The following is an 18,524-nucleotide window of genomic DNA, read 5'->3' as shown; positions in this document are numbered from 1 at the left end:
TTGTTGAAAAAAATTTTCTTGCGATTTTTGAAAAAATTTTTTCGTTAATTGCTGGCACTCAGTAAAACGGGATTCCTATAACTTTGTGAGTTATACTTGGCCACATAAAGTGAATCAACGAGAACACCGTGCAGATGTCCAGGTAGTAGTTCACCAATTTCGTTTTTGAATACAATTTTTACTAACCAAAAATTGATTTCGATTTTTTCAAACTTACCTGTATGGCATTGTGTTCAGGTCCTCCGTGTACTTCAGTATCAGGTTGTGTGATGGATGTGTATTCATAGCAAACCATTGCTCCAGCTTCGGCACCTCGGTGACCGGATCGATGAAGGTACGATTCCTTTTGCGTCGCTCCTCACTCGACATACTCGACAAATTCAGACCGCTCGGGTTCATTAGCGCGTTCGGTGGCATACCGGCAGCAGCAGCTGCAGCAGCGGCATGATGTGCATGCGGATGATTGGCAGCCGCTTGCCCGAAACCAGGTATATAATGGCTCATGTACATGAACGACTGTGAGAACATCGAGTTGGGCACCATTGGAAAGGGCAAATCTTTGCGTTGGGCTATGGCATTTGCCAAATCGGGTGAGGGTGAACGGTACTCATCCAGCTGTGAGGTATCATTCTCGTTGTCATCGTCATCGTCTTCCAAATCGAGATCATCGTCCTCTTCTTTCGGCGAACTCATTTTGGGGGAGGAATGTGCTTGCGGTTGTGTATTAACGGCATCACAGAGCTGTTCATTGTTGTTGTTGTTATTGTTGCTATTGTTATTATTGCTATTGTTACAATTGTTATTATTGTTGACATTGCTTGCGTTATTATTATTGTTGTTATTGCTATTGTTGTTGTGTTCTGTATCATTTTGTTGATTATTAGCTGAATTTTCATTGGAATTGTCGCCTTGTTGGTCATCTACTTGCGACTCGTTCTGTTTTCCCTGCGCCTGGGTTTCCTCCTCAGTATAGCTGCGCGAACACGAACGTAGCGATTGATTAAGCGAACCGTTCAACATGGCTTGGCAATCGGCGGCTTCATCTTTCAACGCGCCTTCGGCAGCGCCGATATCACGACGACTCTCATTGTGCTCCATATTTCCTTCAGCGTCCTCGAGTGGCGAATTGCGATTGCGCTCGTGCGTAGTTAGAGAGAGCGGCAATTGTGGCGAGCCTGGGCGGCTGTTGTCTTCGTCCATGTCATCCGAGTGCTGTGACATTGTATCCACATCCTCAGACTTCAGGCTCAACGGACTCTTCAGGTAGTCATGTGACATGGCCAAATTGATATTGCTGCTGCTCATTTGGTGACTGCCAGCGCTGCTACTCGAGCTTTGACCCAGCTGCCCGTGCTGATTCAGCACGAACCCATTGAGGCTGGGATGACCGAGTGCCGCCAAACCGCCACGCATTTCAGCCCGCTTTTGAGCGGCACGTGCATTTTTGAACCAGTACACCACATTATTCACGTCCAGCGGCTTGCGGCCACGTCGCGACTCCAAAGCATTCAACTGCACCACATACGTTTGTATTTGCTGACGCGACGGATGCGGATTCTCCTGGAACCATTTCTGTAGTTTTGGCAGCTCCATTTCTGGATCGAAACTGGTGCGCATACGTGTCTTCTGATTGGGGTACTGTGCGTGTGGATGGTGGTGATGGTGATGATGCATTGACGGGTGCATGGCTGGATGCACTAGCATATTGGCATGATGCGTTGTGGCTGCACCTTGTGGGCCATGGTGTGTGGCATCATTCATAAGCAGCGAATCACGACTAGCGCTCAAGCCGGGCATATTGCTGCCCGGCACATTGCCCACACCCGAGGCGGCATGTAGGCCGGCTTGTGCAGCTGCAGCGGCAGCGGCGGCTGCTGCAACGGCCGCGGAGCCGACTGGAAAGTCCATTTCGTTGGGCACTGACGTTGGCGCAGTTAGGAACGGTAACATTTTTGGTGTAATACTTGACTGTGGCGTGAGTTGTTGCGACCACCATTGGTCGAATTTGCGACGGAGCTCATCGGAGATCTCGCCCGCAGGAAATGAATAGGGGTTCTGGTAAGAGGCGCGGCATATTTGTGAAAGCGTCATCTGTGGGAGAAATGCAAAATGAGGTTTAGTGAATTAATGCTAGTATTTTTGATAAAGGAAGCTTAAGGTGAAATTTGATTAATGGCTCAAAAGCGTGGCTATCATTCACGCAGTCGAGCTTAAAAGTAGCTGATGCTATAAACACAGTTTTTCATCCCCATCTCATCATCATTTTCTCACCAATGGCATAATCGATGTCATCTTTCAACTTTTCAATCATCTCTGGATAGTTGAAGTAACATTTTTTCTTAGCGACTCCCAGCAAAAAATACTGAAAGGGAGTCAAATTGCAGATCTAAGCAGCCAATTAACAATACCCTGTCGGCTGCTTCTTCGATTTTATTATTTCCCAACTTTAATCAAGCGATTCAGCTTAGAACTTTTTTGATTCGCGGGAAAAAGCTGAGAGTAAGACGACAAGAAGTTTCTGCAAAAGATTTCTAGCCAAGTAGAGCAACTCAGGAAAGCGCAGAAAAGATGGAGCTCCATTTCTTTGTGCGCTATTTCGAAAACCCTTTGACCGTAGTGCAATATACGAAGGAAAGTCTTTGGACTCCTCGCCATTCAATTTCCAAACTCGCAGCTGTGTTTACCGATCACTGTACGATCGGCACACTCGCGGAAAAGCTAGGTTAAGGATTTAATCACCATTGCAGAAGCTGTGGGGACTTTTCAGAGAAGGAAACTGTTGAGCATTTTCTCTGTAACAAATACCAATCAAATACCATCGTGCACCGCATTCACCTGATATGGCCCCGTGCGACTTCTTTTTGTTTCCCAAGTTGAAGTTACCACTTCGTGGAAGGAGATTTCAGTCGATAGAGGAGATCAAAAAGAATGCAATGAAAGAGCTGAAGGCCATTCCTTCGTCGGCCTACCAGGGGTGCATGGAGGACTGGGTTAAACGTGGGCACATGTGTGTTGCATCAGATGGGTCATAGGCTGAATATCAGAACTCAACAAAATAAAGTTGCCTGAAATTTAATTCTGTTTTGTTTTGTTTAAACATTCCCGGTACTTTCTGATCATAGGGTATATAAATGCCATAGCCTAAAAAGCATATTGAAAGCACACAAAAAAAAAAATATTTCGACAAATTTTGTTGCGTTTTATTTATAAAAACAAAAACCTGCGCTCTTTGTGAGTCACCCTGTACTAACTAACTAGTCACAATGACAATTATCGATATTACTGTGTTATGTCTTATTTATTTTCTTGTTTAGTATGTTTAACTTAAAATTAATCAAACGATAAGTTTTTTCGTGACTACTTTGATAAACTGCAGTCATTATCTAACGGATCCCATGACTGTTGATGCCGAAATTTCCCAACTGCTGTAATCCCATATGGCTCCATTTTGTAGCCCATAAGTACACAATCAGGCCAATAAATATTAACGTTCGCAATGAATGCACTTGACTAGGAACTTTTTGCAATAACACAAGTTAATACTCTGCTTAAGCTGAGCAGCAATGCAATGCCATCAGCCATCAGCCAGCAGACAACAGTCGAACCGTCCAACCGGCGAGCCATCGAACAATCGCACAGCCTACCAGGTAAGTAGCAACGTATGTGTGTGTGTGTGTGTGTGAGAGTTTATCAATATATGTACCTATGCATGCATGTATTCGGGCGTAAGTAGTAAACCATTCAACCAACAATCTAACGAAATTCAAACCTAATTAATCCCCCACTAATATCAGAACTCAACAACGTGTGCGTCCGTACGTACCCGCCGTAATGCGCTTTACTGCTGCAAACATAAATTTTCCAACCCACTTCTGTCACCTGCTAAGTGTGCACCATAAAAATCACGGCACTACTTTTTTGTATACCTCTCGAGTGTTGTGGGATTCGTTTAGCTTGTAAATGGGTTGGCGTGATTGCAAGACGTTAAATCACTTCGATATTTTCAAAATATTGTTCATTACGCTGGCAGTTGATATCAGTCAAAATGTGTCGGTATGTCGGTATGTGTGTAGTATTGTATTTTTGATTTTTCGCTTATGCCATTAATTCGTCATGCGAGTGAGTTGCTTGATTTTTGTGCGATACGATTTGAGCGGCCAGCGGTGGTCGGTGGTGCGCGTATTAGTAGTGGCTTTCAAGTAAAGGCCACAAACGTAACAATAACAAGAACTTTAACACAAAAGTAGCAGATAGCCGCATACATATTTATTTGTGTATGTATGTATGCATGTGTTTATGTATGTATGTTTGAGAGTGTGCATTTAATTTTTTGATCGAGAACTGGAGGCATATGGGACATTATTTAAGCTCATAAGATATACGCCAGCTAAAATAGAATTATAAATAAGTACATTCACACAAACAAACAAACATACATACATACATACATATATACACACACACATACATCCATACATACACACTCACATTTGTTTTGTAAAAGCATGTGCCGGGTAATGGGCAGCGATATCGGCTACGACTATCAGCTAAAGAAGACATTTCTAATCACTTAAGCTACATTTGGCATTACGCAGAAAGGTTTATAAAAAATATTTACACCTCTGGCTATGTGGCGGCAATATTGGTTTTGTTGTTGCTGTTGTTGACGCACATAAATACATCGGTATATGCGCAATGCACTGTATAACGGGTTATCTATTTGTTTAGTTACATGATTTAGTTGTGGGCTTAGCGGAAAAGAACTAATATCTCACACGGCACGCATACGAACATACGCGCAGAAAACATACACACACACACTGATAGGTATATAGGGTGCCAAAATAGGTACATGTTTATATATATTTATATATTATACTAGCTTTAACCCGCGGCCCCGCTCGCGTAGGAGTAATTTTTAGGGATTTAGGATATGTCTAGAAAAGAATTACAAACAATAATTTCATAGAAAAGAATTTTTTATTAATAACCATAATATAACAATACCCGGCATCCGTTGCTATGCCTCGTTGAATAAAATCAAAATTATTTTTATTAATTTTCTATCTCAAACCGTTTTTGAATTTTGCATTTGGGTCATAGTTGAACAACTTATGCGGATTATGAAGTCTAGAGTGTGCTATAAATAGTAGGAAGTAGGAAAAACTAAGATTTTTAGATTAAATTTAAGCAAATATTCGATTATTAGTGACAAATGTGAGTGGTGGCGCGGCCTAAATATTGCCATAAGTGCTCGATAGGACTTAAGTCGGGGCTTTGAGCGGGCCATTCTAAAAGCTCTATTGAGTTTTGCCTAAAGTATTCCTTTGCTACGCGACTGGTATGTTTGGGGTCGTTGTTTTGTTGATAGATGAAATTGTGTCCAATACCCATTCTTCGTGCCGAGGGTTCTAAGAATTTGCTTAGCATATTGACGTAGGACTCCCCAGTAATTTTTCCTTCAATATGTACCAGACCTGATATACCGCTATAGGAAAAACAGCCCCAGATAAGCACACTTCCCCCGCCAAACTTAATTGCGCTTTGCACGCACTTTGATTGGAGCTTCTCAACTCAACTCAAACTTACTTTCATCGCTCCATATAACCGTCTTCCAGAAACTCAATGGCATATTAAAGTACTTTTTGGCAAATGCTAGGTTTCCCTAGGGTAAGGGAAGCAGAATACCGAAACGTATGCTTAGAAGAAGATGGGGTATTCAACCTAAGCATACATTATGGCTGTATAAGGCGGTTATAAGACCTATTTTATCGTATGGCTCGGTAGTTTGGTGGAAAGCTCTAGAGAGAAAATACAACATCAAATTACTCGGCAGAATACAAAGATCCGCCTGTGCAATAACGGTCGGTGCAATCAGACCATGTCCTAGAGAGGCTCTCAATGCACTTACACACGTTATTCCGGTACATCTACATATCAAGAAGATGGCAACAATGAGTGCATTTAGGTTAAATGAAGTGGGTCGCTGGAAAGAAAAAACTTATGGTCATGCCAGTCTAATATTGCGACAAGCTCAGTTAATCTCGGTGAGGACTGACTACATCGTCCCGACGGTAACATTCAATAGGAATTTTGCCACTCTCTTTCCATCTAAGGAGAAATGGTATAAGGGATTCCCTCTAAACAACTTCGACACTACAGTCTATATAGATGGCAGTAAAATGGATTGTGGTATTGGAGCTGGTATATATTCGCATAAACTTGGAATTGAAAAATCTGTGCGTCTCCCTAATACCACCAGTGTCTTCCAGGCAGAAGTACTGGCAATTGGGGAAGCTTGTAGGCTACTAATCGTAGATTTCTCTTTAAAAGGCAATATCGCTATGCTTTCGAATAGCCAAGCTGCAATCCAGGCACTGGACTCGGCTACAACAACCTCTAAAGTGGTGGAGCAATGTAGAAATAGCCTCACCACCTTGAGTGAAAACTATAAAGTAACCTTAATTTGAGTCCCGGCACACCGGAACATAGAAGGTAACGAACAAGTCGATGAACTGGCAAGAGGGGGATCTGCCATGAACAACGTGCTTGCAGTTCCGGTATTCACACCATTAGGTGCAGTCAAGAATGCAATTTTCCTAAAATACCTTCGAATCGTAGATTGTAGATGGAGAGACCAGACGAAATGCAAAATTAGCAGGACGTTATGGCCTACCTACAAGCGCAAGCAAAAGTAGACATTGACAAATATGAAACGAAAGCACGCCTGCAGACTCACTCACGGCAGTGATAACTGGCTTCTGGTCCATAGTAGAGCGGACTGCCAAAGTAGTTATCCCTTGCAATATATATATAAGCATACTGTCATAGTTGTAAACAACCGCAGAAAAAGGAAACAATCTTCCATTTCCTATGTGAATGCCCTGCCCTATGGAAGGACAGAATGTTAACCCTAGCAAACCGCTGTTCGAGAGTCTCGAGCAACTGTCTGGCATAGACGTCAACAACCTAATAAGGTTCCTAAACCGCACAGACTGGATATAGTCTTGTCTAAATACGTTGAAAATTACAAAAACTGAGGCTTTATTGAACACAAGAAAAAAATTTCATAAAATCAAAAAGTAATTATAAACAAACTGCTAGTTTTGTTTGCAAACCTAAACGTAAAGAAATGTTATTGTTTTTGGGCTGTTTATCACAGGACAGAAAAAGATGAATGCGCGAAATGAAAGAAAATACATAAAAATAAAATTTCCTGTTTACAGCCATTAAACTATCTAAAATGAGTGTACTTTTTCTGTAAAATTTAAATAGTAATATAAAAAAATCGTTTAATTATCGAAATCTCTTCATTTTTTCAAGTGTTAACCCATAATCGTAAATATTTGCAATGAGTCAAATAGCTAGGCAATCTTTCCTCGGAAATATGAGTCAAATGTTTGTGTATAGAATTAAATGCCAAGGCACCGAGATAACGGAGTAGCTTGTAGCAGATACATACATACAAGTATGAGCTGTTCGGTGTACAGTTCGATTAACTCCACTTTTTAAAAAATCTTAAATTTAAGGTTCACAGCGCTTGGTGGTTAGCCATAGTTTTATAAATATAATATATTTTTCGTAGTTTTCCTTAATGATTGACACAATTAAACGCCAAAATTTTGTTGGCCCTTGAATGATAAGTAATTTAAATATTTCAGGGGCCATTAACTATACTATACTAATATATAATGAAATCGTTTCAATAAAGCAATTTAGGCGCACTAGCGATTTCCAAACAAAATTTTACTACCAATTTAAATTTTTAATTTATTTACAAAATTGTTTTCAGAAATTTCACATATTTTTTGCAAGTCGAGTTGAACACTGCTTGCAAGCGCTGAATGGTGACGGTAAAGTACAATAAAATAAATTAGTCAGTCAAATTCTAATTCCCGCAAGATGAAGTAGTTGTGGAGTCAAATTAATTAGTATTAAAAATAAAGTGTAACTGAGTATTTAATTGTAAAAAGTTTCGTATTTTCTTTTTATTTTTTTTTTTTGGCTTAGCAAAAGCTTCATATATATTTACATTCTGTCAAAAAAATATCGGGAATTGTTTAGTTAAAAACCGCGCGTGTAGTGTACTAAGTTTTTTTTGCAATGTTGGTACAACTATCCTCTATAGTGTCGCAGAGTTTGAGCCTGATCTGTCAATCAGCTTGTTTTTGGCATTTAATTATATCATTCAAGCGCAGGTTTTCTCTGCGATTTTCACTATGGATAAAAATATCGAACAAAAAATTTATCTCAGATTTTGTGTTTTAAATGGGATTTCGTGTGCCGAATCATTGAAAATGCGTGCGGGTATACTTTATCGAAAACATGGCTCTACGAGCGGTATAACTCTTTTGCAGAGGGCCTAAAAGTCATGGAAGATTTGCCCCGATCTGGTCGCCCATCAACGTTTTCAACGGATGAAAACAAAGTCGTCGACAAAGTCGAGGAAATGGTGATGAAAAACCATCCTTTAAGTTTGAGGGAGGTAGCTCGAGACCTTAGCGGGTTTCACGAAGCAATTCGCAACATTTTCCACCGTCAATTGAGACCGAGACGCGTGGCTGCTCGACTCATTCCAAGTGCGTTGAATTTTTGTCACGGAGGGAACAACATAACAGGTAGCCTGTAGTATATGGGAATGTTTTTCCAATGTTTTTGTGAGCAATCAAATTTTATGCTAAACCAGTTTTCACTTCCTTCAGATAGATATTTTAAATCTGATATTGTGGAATCCCGCGATTAAGAAAGCTAATACCGGGATTTTCTGGACCTGAAAACATTGGCATTCCAGAATGGGCAGCCCTAATATGAGCATAGTTCAGAGCATTTCTACCATTTATTTTTTTACTATGAATTTTTACTGTTAAAAAACGGAATCTTGAACTTTCAGTTGGAAAAAAATATAAAACCATTAATTTTAGAGCGCACGGATTCCAATAACTGCAACTATCTAATTACTTATGATTTTCTAGAAGCTAACGAATTTTTAATTCCTATCACACATAATCCTCAAAGCGACTGCACTCCACCACATCCCCACCAATTACCATAGATTTGCATGTAAGCTCATAGTTAAAAACACTAATTAGTACTTCTTTGCCTATTCTCTTTGAACTTGAGAAAAGTGCACCAAAACCGTTTTGTCGCTAACAATAAAACTAATGAAATGAGTATTTTATGTCACTAATCGGTTTATTGCCGAATACTTGTAACATTTTACATAAAAGTATAAAAAGCCGCCTCAATCACTTACGCATTTCCATCTGTACAGGTAGAAGCACTTCACTGCTTGCTTACCCAATAAGTTTTGCTTAGATGTGTAGCTGATGTGTGTCCTATAGATGTATCAGCACAGCTTTTATTAGAGAGTTAATCCGCTCTTATATCAATTGAGGGTTGTTGGCAAGTGTGGTAATTTGTCATAGAAAGAGACCCTCCTATGCGCAAACCCAAGTCAGTGCAAATTGAAAGGCCATATTATTAATATAATTTTTTTTTTTGTAATATTACCATGACTCTCTAGTCGGTTTTCGGTTATCTGCTATGTGTACATACATGCGCTGCGTTAAATAACTTTAGCACAAGGATTTATTGGAAAGTTTTGATCATTTTTTGTTTCTCATTTAATTTTAACAATTTTTTAAATTAAAATAAAACCAAGGCGCATTAGGTGGTGACACTAAACCAACAACAATGTTCTGCACGTTTGATTGTCAAAGCAAAGTATTGAGAAACTAGAAAACAAGTACTGAATTCGCCTTGTTTCATTCTGAGCTGACAGCCACATGGACACGGCGAAAGAAAAAAAAACTCAGCTGATTTACCAACATCACCTTTAATAGATTCGCCTTGTTTAGAACCAAATCATTTGCTCGGAATTGAAGTGAATTTTTATTTGACTAAAATTCTTCACTGAGCAGCAAGCCAAAATTGCTTTAATACTTTCTAAGCGCCGCAGGATATGATTGTTGGCAGCTATGGACGTTAATACCTTTTCGCTTTGGAGTGATTCATTTGGTTTAAAAAGTATTTTTACTGTGATGTGGGATAATAAAATGGCAAAAATTTGATGTATACTTAATTAAAAATATTTAAAAAAAAAATGATGTAAAATCATTATTTATTATCAGCACACTCACCTCATCGAGTGGACAACCGGTGGAGCGCAGTACGGTGTGTGATTGCAAAACCAGCAACTTCAGTAATTTATCCTTGATTTCACCGAATGTGGATGGCTTGGAACGTAATATGACAATACGTAGTGTGACCACCGAGGTCAATTCACCGATTATATCACTCACGGGCACTACCGGATTATCGGAGATCATTTCCAGCGGTATGGGTTTCCAGTTTTTAATCATAATCGAACCTGAGAGGCAAAACAAGAACATATGCAAATGTAAATGTATGTATGTAAATAATTTATGTATGTATGCATGTGATTGTCGGTCATGTAAGCAATTAAACTGAGACTGAAAGCTCTGCTCCTCACTTACCTCTTGCCGTATTGACCGCCTCTTGAGAGTAGCCAAGTCGCTGCAATGCTGTCTGCACCAATTCCGACCATGGCGTTGCAGCGGCCATAATCACATAACTGTCTGTCTCGATATTCGTGCGTCGCTTCCATGGACTACGCGAATCGATGGCGAGTGAGGCCTGCAATGAATGCACTGATTCGACGACACAATGCAACGGTAGCGATTTTGCTGCAAGTAGAATATGAAGAAAGGATGCAAAACATTTATTAGAAGGGAAATAACAAATAAAAATTCAATTTATACACAGAAAAATGAAGTAATATGCTTTTGAAAAAAAAAAAAAAAATAAATAAAAATATTCATGTATGTTTGTAAGTGAAATCTTGCTTACGATTTATTGAGCTCATTTTCACTCGGATCTTTCTTAACGGAAAAAACTTATGTGACTAATCCCATGATACTGTGCCTGAGCTCTGACGGTTGACATAATAAGCAAGAGGTTATACGATAATTGCAAATATTATATTACACACACACACGCCTTTATCAATGTATACATATAAAGGGTTTTCCAAAAACAGGTGTTATTTTGAATAGCCCACTATTTCAGTAGATGTCACTTTTAGGCTGTAATTTTTTGATATTTGACAAGTAGAAACACGCCATTAATAAAAATGGAACCATGCACTCATAAACAACGCATTGAAATGATTAAAATTCACTATAAAAATGGTGAAAATTTGGCAGAGACGGTTCGTAAAACGGGAACATTTTAGGAACATCGTGAAGCACTTGACCGCAATACAGAAATTGGTGAATAAATTCGAGCTGCTGGGTGAAGTTAGTGATGTGAAGTATAAAACCCGTGCACGTCGCTCAAGAACAGCCAAAAATATTGCTGTTGTAGCCGAAAGTATTGAAGAAAACCCAGGTTTGTCCATTCCTCGTCGTTCTTTGGAATTAGGCCTCCCACAAAAGTCATAACACCGTATTTTGCATATAGATTTGGGTCTTAGGCTTATAAAGTCCAGTTAACATAAGAACTCAAGCCGGCCGATTATCAATAAAGTCGTGTTTTTGCTGATTGGGTCGTTGGAATGCATGAAAATTATCCGGAATCCCATCGAAAAATCATCCTAAGTGAATACGGGCCCATTTCCACCTCGGTGGCTTCGTCAACAAGCAAAATTGTCGGATCAGTGGCTCAGAAAATCCAAGAATTTTTTTTGAAATCCTCTCTATGCCCAACGTGGTTTATGGTCCGACGGAGTGATTGGACCTTACTTTTTCGAAATTGAAGCTAGAGCAATAGTTACGGTCAATGGATTGCGCTATCGAGAGTTGATTAACGATTTTGTATGGCCCGAATTGGATGGTATTGATTTTATTTTTAACTAGACGGCGCTGCGTGCCACACAAGCAACGAAACCATTGATCTTTTATCAAAAAAACACCTCTTATTGGAGGACCCTTTATTTGGAAAGTTGTTTTTACCAATCCCATCCCATTGGAGGAAAATTGTGATTATTTGAGGAAATCGCGGCATACCTCCCATACAAACTGAAATTGCCATACTGCATATTTCTGAGAAAGAAGGAAAGCGAATGGGTCTCGCGGTGAATCCACGCTTCTGTTGACAGTCATGATTTCGAGGTTGTAAGAGACATCGAAAAAGTTGTTTCTAATAACGGTCGTCAATTGCAAACCTCCGAGTGTATTTCTGCCATAAAAAATATCTGCCATTCCGAGTTGGCCTAAAACTGTAGGTCCCTCCATTTGTGGAGCAATTTCAAGACATCCGCCACATATAAGAGCAGGAGCTCAGTCAAACCCCTAAGAAGGGTGTAAGAGAGTTCGCTTATTTAGGAATCAGCATTAACATCGATAACAACATCAGACTTGAAATCCAACGGAGGGCTACTTGGCTTGCTAACAAGGGCTAATTTGAACTGAGTAGGCAATTGAGTAGTTAAGTCCTCTCTCGATGAGCAAAAGTAACACTCTTCAACGCTCTTCTCATGCCCGTCCTAACGTGTGGCACAGAAGCTTGAACGATGTCAACATCCGATGAGGCGTTCCTTGGAGTGTTTGAGAGAAAGATGCTGCGGGAGATTTTTGAACCTTTGCACGTTGGTGATGGCAAGTGTAACAGGCGATGGAACAATGAGCTTATTAGCTTCACGACGACGTAGACCACCGAGCAGTGCAGCGAATAAAAATCTAGCGGCTACGTTGGCTGAGTCATTTCGTCCTAATTGATACAAAGGCTCCGGCTCTGAAAGTACTGGATGCGGTACCAGCGGTACCTACCGGGTAGCAGAGGAGAAGGAAATATCAGGTGGAGCAGTGCTTGACTTCACTTGGTGTTCCCAACTGACGCCGGTTAGCCTGAGAAAGAAACGACTGGCGGAGAAAAGAAACGCCTTGTTAAACTCGGCCAAATGCGCTTAAGCGGTTATCGCGCCAATCAAGAAGAAAAAGATATTTATTTATTTATTTATTGAAAAGAGTAATAATTATAAATAATTATTCCACTTAAAGGTAAGAAAAAAAAGGACCAAGCACTGGCTGCTAAGATATTTCTGAGGTAAAGCATGAAAACATATTTCATTAATGCCACTTTACGGAAGCATAGTTGGGAATATTGAAATAGGGGCGTGAGCAGTCACATGTAAAATGTACAAAAACGTGAGGTGAAAGCCGTGCGTAAGTACAAGAAACTACATACACACAAACATACATACAAAAACATATATTTTTTTAATAATATCATTAGCTTGTTCCCATTACCTTCCCTAATACCCACCCAACTTCTATGAACATCTTTCGAAAGTTATTTATTTTTTTAATAGAATATCCATCTATCTATCATCTTAGCGCTGCTTAGCCGTAATCTTCCACCACCACCCCCACCCACCAACGACATCGCTTTAATGACCTTATCAGCGAAAAGTTGCTCACGCATAAATAAATCCTGTGACAACTGTTGTGTGCCGCCCGCAACAAACCAAACAAAAAACAAATCGAATGGCAGAAGAAATGAAATGTAAGGTTATCGGCAACGTATTGCCGCAATGTCAAGTTAAAACCACGTCTTCTTTCCGGCACAAATGCACGCACAAATCAATTGCAACTGTCGGTGATAAACCAAAGTTAAACCACCCCCTCAATCGTCGCCAACAATCTCACTGACAGCTAGACGACGCGTGCCAACGTCACAGTGGCTTATGCGCGTGGTAAATATGTATCCGTGTGTGCGTGTATGCACGTATGTATGTATCAATTCAAATTGTCTTGAGCTGCTGCGGCGACGTTTGAGCGAGTGGTGGCGGTGTGGCTCATTTTTTGCGGCTTTCAATTTTCGCCTGTTTATTTTTTTGCGCTTTATCTTTTTTCTTCTGTGGCAACAGCTTCATTATTTTCATATCAATACAGGCAGTGCGCGGTTGTAAATCCTGGCACAGCCGAGTGCGGATTGTATTTTGAGCTCTTGCTTAATAAATCCATAGCCACTTAATATTGACTGTTGGCTGTTAGAGGTTGCTGAGGAGTGCTTATTGTTTTTTTTTTTTTTTTGTTATCTGCTGTTCCTTAATACTATCTGCTCTTTGCATGCTACAAATTGCTACAAAGATGATATGATATGACGGCGGTATTGCGGGCAAAGGAGGGGTTGCTTTGCTTTGGGGAGGAGGAGGTGCATGTACATATGTATGTGTGTAGTTACATATTGCACTTACACAGGGGGAAGGAAGACTACTGTGTGATGTTAGTCGACTTTTTTGTGTATGTAGTAAGATTCATTCTAGCAAATATTCGAAAATGAGATGCATTATAAAAACAATATGAGATTATTAGATACAATCGGGCATTCAATAAAGACTCAAATACAGTTTTTAGATTGCGTATCGAGATGCTTACAAATATTTAATCTACTTGAGGTACACAATTTTGATTGAAACTGATTGTTTTTTTTTTCAGAAATTTGGAATTACCACGGTTCACTAATACATTTCTTTCACGAAATTTTCGCTCTTGCACGAGTCTCAAAACAAAAAAATATTTTTCTAAGCCAAATGTATGATAATTCCTAAAAGGATGGCTTATTAGGAAAAAATTTTTCGTGTAAGTGCAAAAAGTACAGTAGAGAACTAACCAAGTCCAACTGTGCATTAAAGTTTCAGCGTAATGCCTACATATGTAGGTCGCGTGTAGCTGGATGACAAGAATTGAACAAGGTGGCGCAAAATTAATCATCCAAAAAAATTTTTTTTTAAGTAATTTTTTACTGAATTTTTATTTTATTACAATATATATTACAAATAATTTTGAGTGATGAAAATCAGTGTTGAACAAGGTGGCGCAAAATTAAATATCCAAAAAAAAAATTTTTTTTAAGTAATGTTTTACTGAATTTTTATTTTATTATATATTACAAATAATTTTGAGTGATGAAAATCTGTATTGAACAAGGTGGCCCAAAATTAATCATCCAATGTGGTTTTTGAATAATTTTTTTCCTGAATAAAAAAATAATTTTGTTGATGAAAATCTGTATTGAATAAGGTGGCGCAAAATTAATCATCCATTTTTTTTTTACTGAATTTTTATTTTATTATACAAACATACACATATATTACAAATCATTTTGAGTGATGAAAATCTGTATGGGACAAGGTGGCGCAAAATTAATCATCCTATTTGGCTTTTGAATAATTTTTTTCCTAAATAAAAAATTAACTTTGAGTGATAGGAATTTTTATTTGACCTTTACTCGCTCCATTGCTTGTCTCTTTGTATACTGCAGCTGTCTAGTTCGCAAGTGTCAAATATGACTGATGTACGACGCCATTTGCAATAATTATAAATTTTCCCATAGATTGATTAATTTTGAGCCACATTTAATACACAACTCGAACAAGCAAAAATCAATGGCTAATAAAAGACTTTGTTACAACGAAATAACCAAGGGAAGAAGTTCATAGTTTGACAGATGGGCTGGACATATTTGACTCATCTTCTGATGATAGCATTTTTAGTCCAGTCCGAAATAATCGTGGACGCTAATAATCAAGAAGCGATGAATAGTTGCAAAATTGACTTTTTTCCTAATTTCAATTTCCAGTTTTATGTGTTTTATATTTATTGATTGAATTTTCATTGCACACTAATTTTAACTATTTGTAATAAAAATTAATGGTTTTTGTTTTATAAGTATTGGGTTGGGGAATAAGTTCATAGCGTTTGCAAATTTTCTTTACTTTACAATGATTTGTTTGCTGTTTGGCAAAAGGTAAGTCTTCATTTGTTAGAACTCTTTCTTCTCTACAAAACTATGTTAATTGCATTTTTGAGTTATTTAATTTTTCATTAGTTTTGAGGCTTAGGAATACCCAGGAGGCATAAACCAACATTTTCGACATCCTCTCTTCTTTGGTTTTCATCGAGGTCAAAAAGCTGCCGAAGCAGCCCGGGACATTTGCAACGTGTATGGAAAAGGTATCATAGGCGTGTCTACAATACAAAATAGTTTGCAAAGTTCAGAAGCGGCGACGACACATCCCGTAACGGAAGGCCTTCTGAATTCGTTGAAGAACGTCTCAAATCACTTTTGAAGGAGAACAGTCGCCAAACCAGTCGGGAATCGGCAGTCAAAATTAACTGCAATCATAAAACGATTCTCAATCACCTTCATTCAATGGGATTTACTGAGAAATTGGGAACCTGGGTACCTCACGAGCTCAACGAAGAAACCAAAGATAGTCGCCTTCAAATTTCTTCTCAGCATCTCGTCTACCATCGAACAGCACGCTGTCATAAACGGCGCTTTTTGTACAAAGTCGTCACGTGAGATAAGAAATGGTGCCAATATACATATCAATATATACATATCAAAGAAAGAAGTGAGTGGCTCCAGGAGATACGCCAAAGCCGAGAGACAAAAAGCCTTTGGTAAAAACGCTACGAACTTATCCCCCAATCCAGTAACTTGACTGCGCTTTGTATTATTGAAAAATTTCCCACGTCGCCATATTCTCCACATCAGTTGAAGTGTGATTTCTGGTTATTTACAAATTTTAAGAAAAATTTTAAAGGAAAGGTCTTTGGTGGCAATGAAGAGAAAATAAATGCGGTTCATGTGAGTTTAAGAAGCTGCAAAAACGTGATTTGAAGGAATGTTTTTAACAGAGAATAAATAAAAGTGAAAAATAACAAATAAAAAAATTTATTGAAATTAGAGGCGAGTTTGTGGAGAAGTTAAAAGGTGAAAATAAAAAAATTAAAAATATAAATTAAAAAAAAATTTTGTTTCCTTTTTTTCAATTCAATTTATCGTACTTTTGTTAGCCCCCTCGTACATGTAAATGCCTTTCAAGAAGCAACAAATGAAACTTCCAACGAATAAGGGCAACATTTTAAAATAGGCAGCCGAATTGTGAAAAATGTATAGTGAAAAAAGATGCCCTATGCTTCTTCGACTGCCCATCCACTGATGTATGTTGGTGGTCACATTTATTAATAAAATTTATTTCTTAATACAAACTTTTTTATATTACACTATTATATTTATTTTATTTTGCCAATAAAACTGAAATATGCTTCTCCGTCTGGGGCCATGTGGATGAGTTGCCTAATCGTCCTCAATCCAGTCCAATCGTGGATGTTTCTCAACCACCACATCTGTTTTCGTTCTATGCCCCTTTTCCCTTATATTTTACCCTCGATTATTAGTTGGGGTAATTCATATTTCGCTCCACGAATGAGGTGACCCAGGTGGGCTGTTTTGCGGTGCTTAACATTTTGCAGCAATTCTCGCTCTTTTCGGCATCTTATGAGGACTTTTACGTTTGCTTAACATGGTCAGTGCATTACTTCACCTTTATTACTCCGCCATGGCTCAGAAATAAAGCACACATTAAAAAAAATAAGTGCATATTTTTTTCTTAGCTTTTTTGTGATTGATTTGGTTTTTATTTGAAACAAATTTGTTTTCAAAAATTTTGATTTTTTTCGGTGGGTAAATTTCAAATTTAAATTTTCGGTTTTTTTTTATGTCGGGCAAACAGGCGGACTTTATTAATACACTTTCAGTAATCAATCATGAATTTAATAAATTAGAACGTCGTCATCATCTACAACACTATTAGTGGCCAAAAACATGGCGAAGTTGTGGGTGAAACTGTTGACCAGCAGGCATATTAAGAGTTTTTGCCACACACACACGCACACATACAGGAACATACTCAAACTCCACTCGCCCCCACCCAAATACATTTACCACCAAACGCGCACCTCAGTAAGTGCATGTGACCCCAGCTGCCAATATTGGCATATTGGTCGTAATGCGTGCGCTATGATGTGGCAGCCACAGCAGCCATATTAACAGCAATAGGCCAAAACCAAACAGCGACTTAGTTGTGTGCGCAAATGCAGGCAGCCAAACAAATAAACACAAAACATTATTCGCTAAATCGCGGGGTTCGTTGAGAGGGTTATAGTAGTTGAGTTAGAACTTGGTAGTGTAGCTGTTGTTGTTGGCCGGTAATACTACGGTACGCTAATGCCAACGCCACGCCCGCGGCATATTTGGCGTTTATACTTATTCTAATTTTTTGAACTCCAAAGTGGACACAGGCTCTGTTGTTGTTGTGAATGCGTCTGCGTGCCGTGTGGACTATTGTTTTTTGAAGGTGCATTGTTGTTGTTTGTACTGCTGCTGATAGTTGTTTGTGATTTCGTTGGCCAAAAGGGCGCAAAGTTATCGTTATATTTGGTTGATGTTGTTGTTTTTTCTCGCTGCTATGGTGATGTTTTTGTTGTCATGTTATTACGTTAATGCATTTTGCCGCACATACGCAGGCACATCAAAGTGCCCGCAGAAAAATGAGCTGCTTTGGAACTGGTGCCATTCCAGAGGATTTGAAACTATGACTAGTTCGCATTAATTTTTTTTTTGACTGTAAGCAGCTGATGAACCTTGCGTGACCTAGGAACTCATTTCTTTTTCAAAAGTAGTGCCCGATTTGAAAACTGAGATTAGCAAAT

General features: G+C 38.9%; 1 protein-coding gene across 1 annotated transcript in view; it reads right to left on the bottom strand.

Annotated features, from left to right (window-relative positions):
- LOC128868284 (homeobox protein 2) overlaps positions 1-18,524 on the bottom strand; it is a 103,694-nt gene that overhangs the window by 1,825 nt on the left and 83,345 nt on the right. The window contains exons 2-4 of the mRNA XM_054110189.1: positions 10,497-10,706; positions 10,140-10,369; positions 218-2,091 (exon numbers count right to left, since the gene is read on the bottom strand). Of these exons, the coding sequence (XP_053966164.1) occupies positions 218-2,091; positions 10,140-10,369; positions 10,497-10,706 (2,314 nt within the window). The remainder of the gene's footprint in view (positions 1-217; positions 2,092-10,139; positions 10,370-10,496; positions 10,707-18,524) is intronic.

This window comes from Anastrepha ludens, chromosome 6, assembly GCF_028408465.1.
Source record: "Anastrepha ludens isolate Willacy chromosome 6, idAnaLude1.1, whole genome shotgun sequence".
Classification (NCBI taxonomy): domain Eukaryota; kingdom Metazoa; phylum Arthropoda; class Insecta; order Diptera; family Tephritidae; genus Anastrepha; species Anastrepha ludens.
Note: the sequence above shows the minus strand (reverse complement) of the source record. Positions and strands in the feature narration are given on the sequence as shown.